Raw genomic sequence first — 631 nt, forward strand, 5'->3', positions numbered from 1 at the left:
AGAGAGAGAGAGAGAGAGAGAGAGAGAGAGAGAGAGAGAGAGAAGAGAGGAGGGGGTAAAGTTACGAAAATAACCTCGCCGGCTTTGCAAGCAGTGTCGATGACAGATGCGAGGAAGGAAGATCCAAGATTCGAAAGAAGATCTGAGATCGTTAACCGGTTGAACAGTATCACCCCAACCGGTCCTCTGTAATCGGTGTTAATCACCCGCGCACCAACGTCAATTGAATGCTTCAATGCAAGACCTGATCGCCGAACAGCAGAGAAACAAAAACCCCCAAAAATCAGCACCAAAAACAATTTTGAAACCGTAACCCGAACAAAAACGAAAAAATCGGTAATTTAATCACCAATGTAGGCATAGGTGCCTTCTGGAATCGAAATGCTGAGGTCAGTAGCCACCAGAGCCTTGCCTCTCGCCGGAATCTTCGTCTCCACAGCACTAACAAAAAACAAAATAAAACAGAATTTCGATTTCGGTTTTGGCTTCTCTAACAGAGTAACTGTTTTAGTTTAACTTAAGAGGGAGAGGTACCTGGAGATATCGTAACCGGAGGAGAGAGGAGAAGCCCTAGAGGAAAGAACGGCGTTGTCGGAGAGCTTTTTTACACGGAGGAGACGAAGGAGAGATA

At 45.6% G+C, this 631-nt stretch overlaps 1 protein-coding gene across 1 annotated transcript in view; it reads right to left on the reverse strand.

Moving 5' to 3' along the window:
• The window catches only part of LOC107626711 (deoxyuridine 5'-triphosphate nucleotidohydrolase-like), a gene marked incomplete at its 3' end in the record, with an annotated part of 797 nt that continues 183 nt past the window's right edge, over positions 18-631 (reverse strand). The window contains exons 2-4 of the mRNA XM_021116808.1: positions 535-631; positions 346-441; positions 18-252 (exon numbers count right to left, since the gene is read on the reverse strand). Coding sequence (XP_020972467.1) covers positions 18-252; positions 346-441; positions 535-631 — 428 coding nt within the window. The remainder of the gene's footprint in view (positions 253-345; positions 442-534) is intronic.

The sequence above is a fragment of the Arachis ipaensis genome, chromosome B02 (genome assembly GCF_000816755.2).
Source record: "Arachis ipaensis cultivar K30076 chromosome B02, Araip1.1, whole genome shotgun sequence".
NCBI classification, from domain to species: domain Eukaryota; kingdom Viridiplantae; phylum Streptophyta; class Magnoliopsida; order Fabales; family Fabaceae; genus Arachis; species Arachis ipaensis.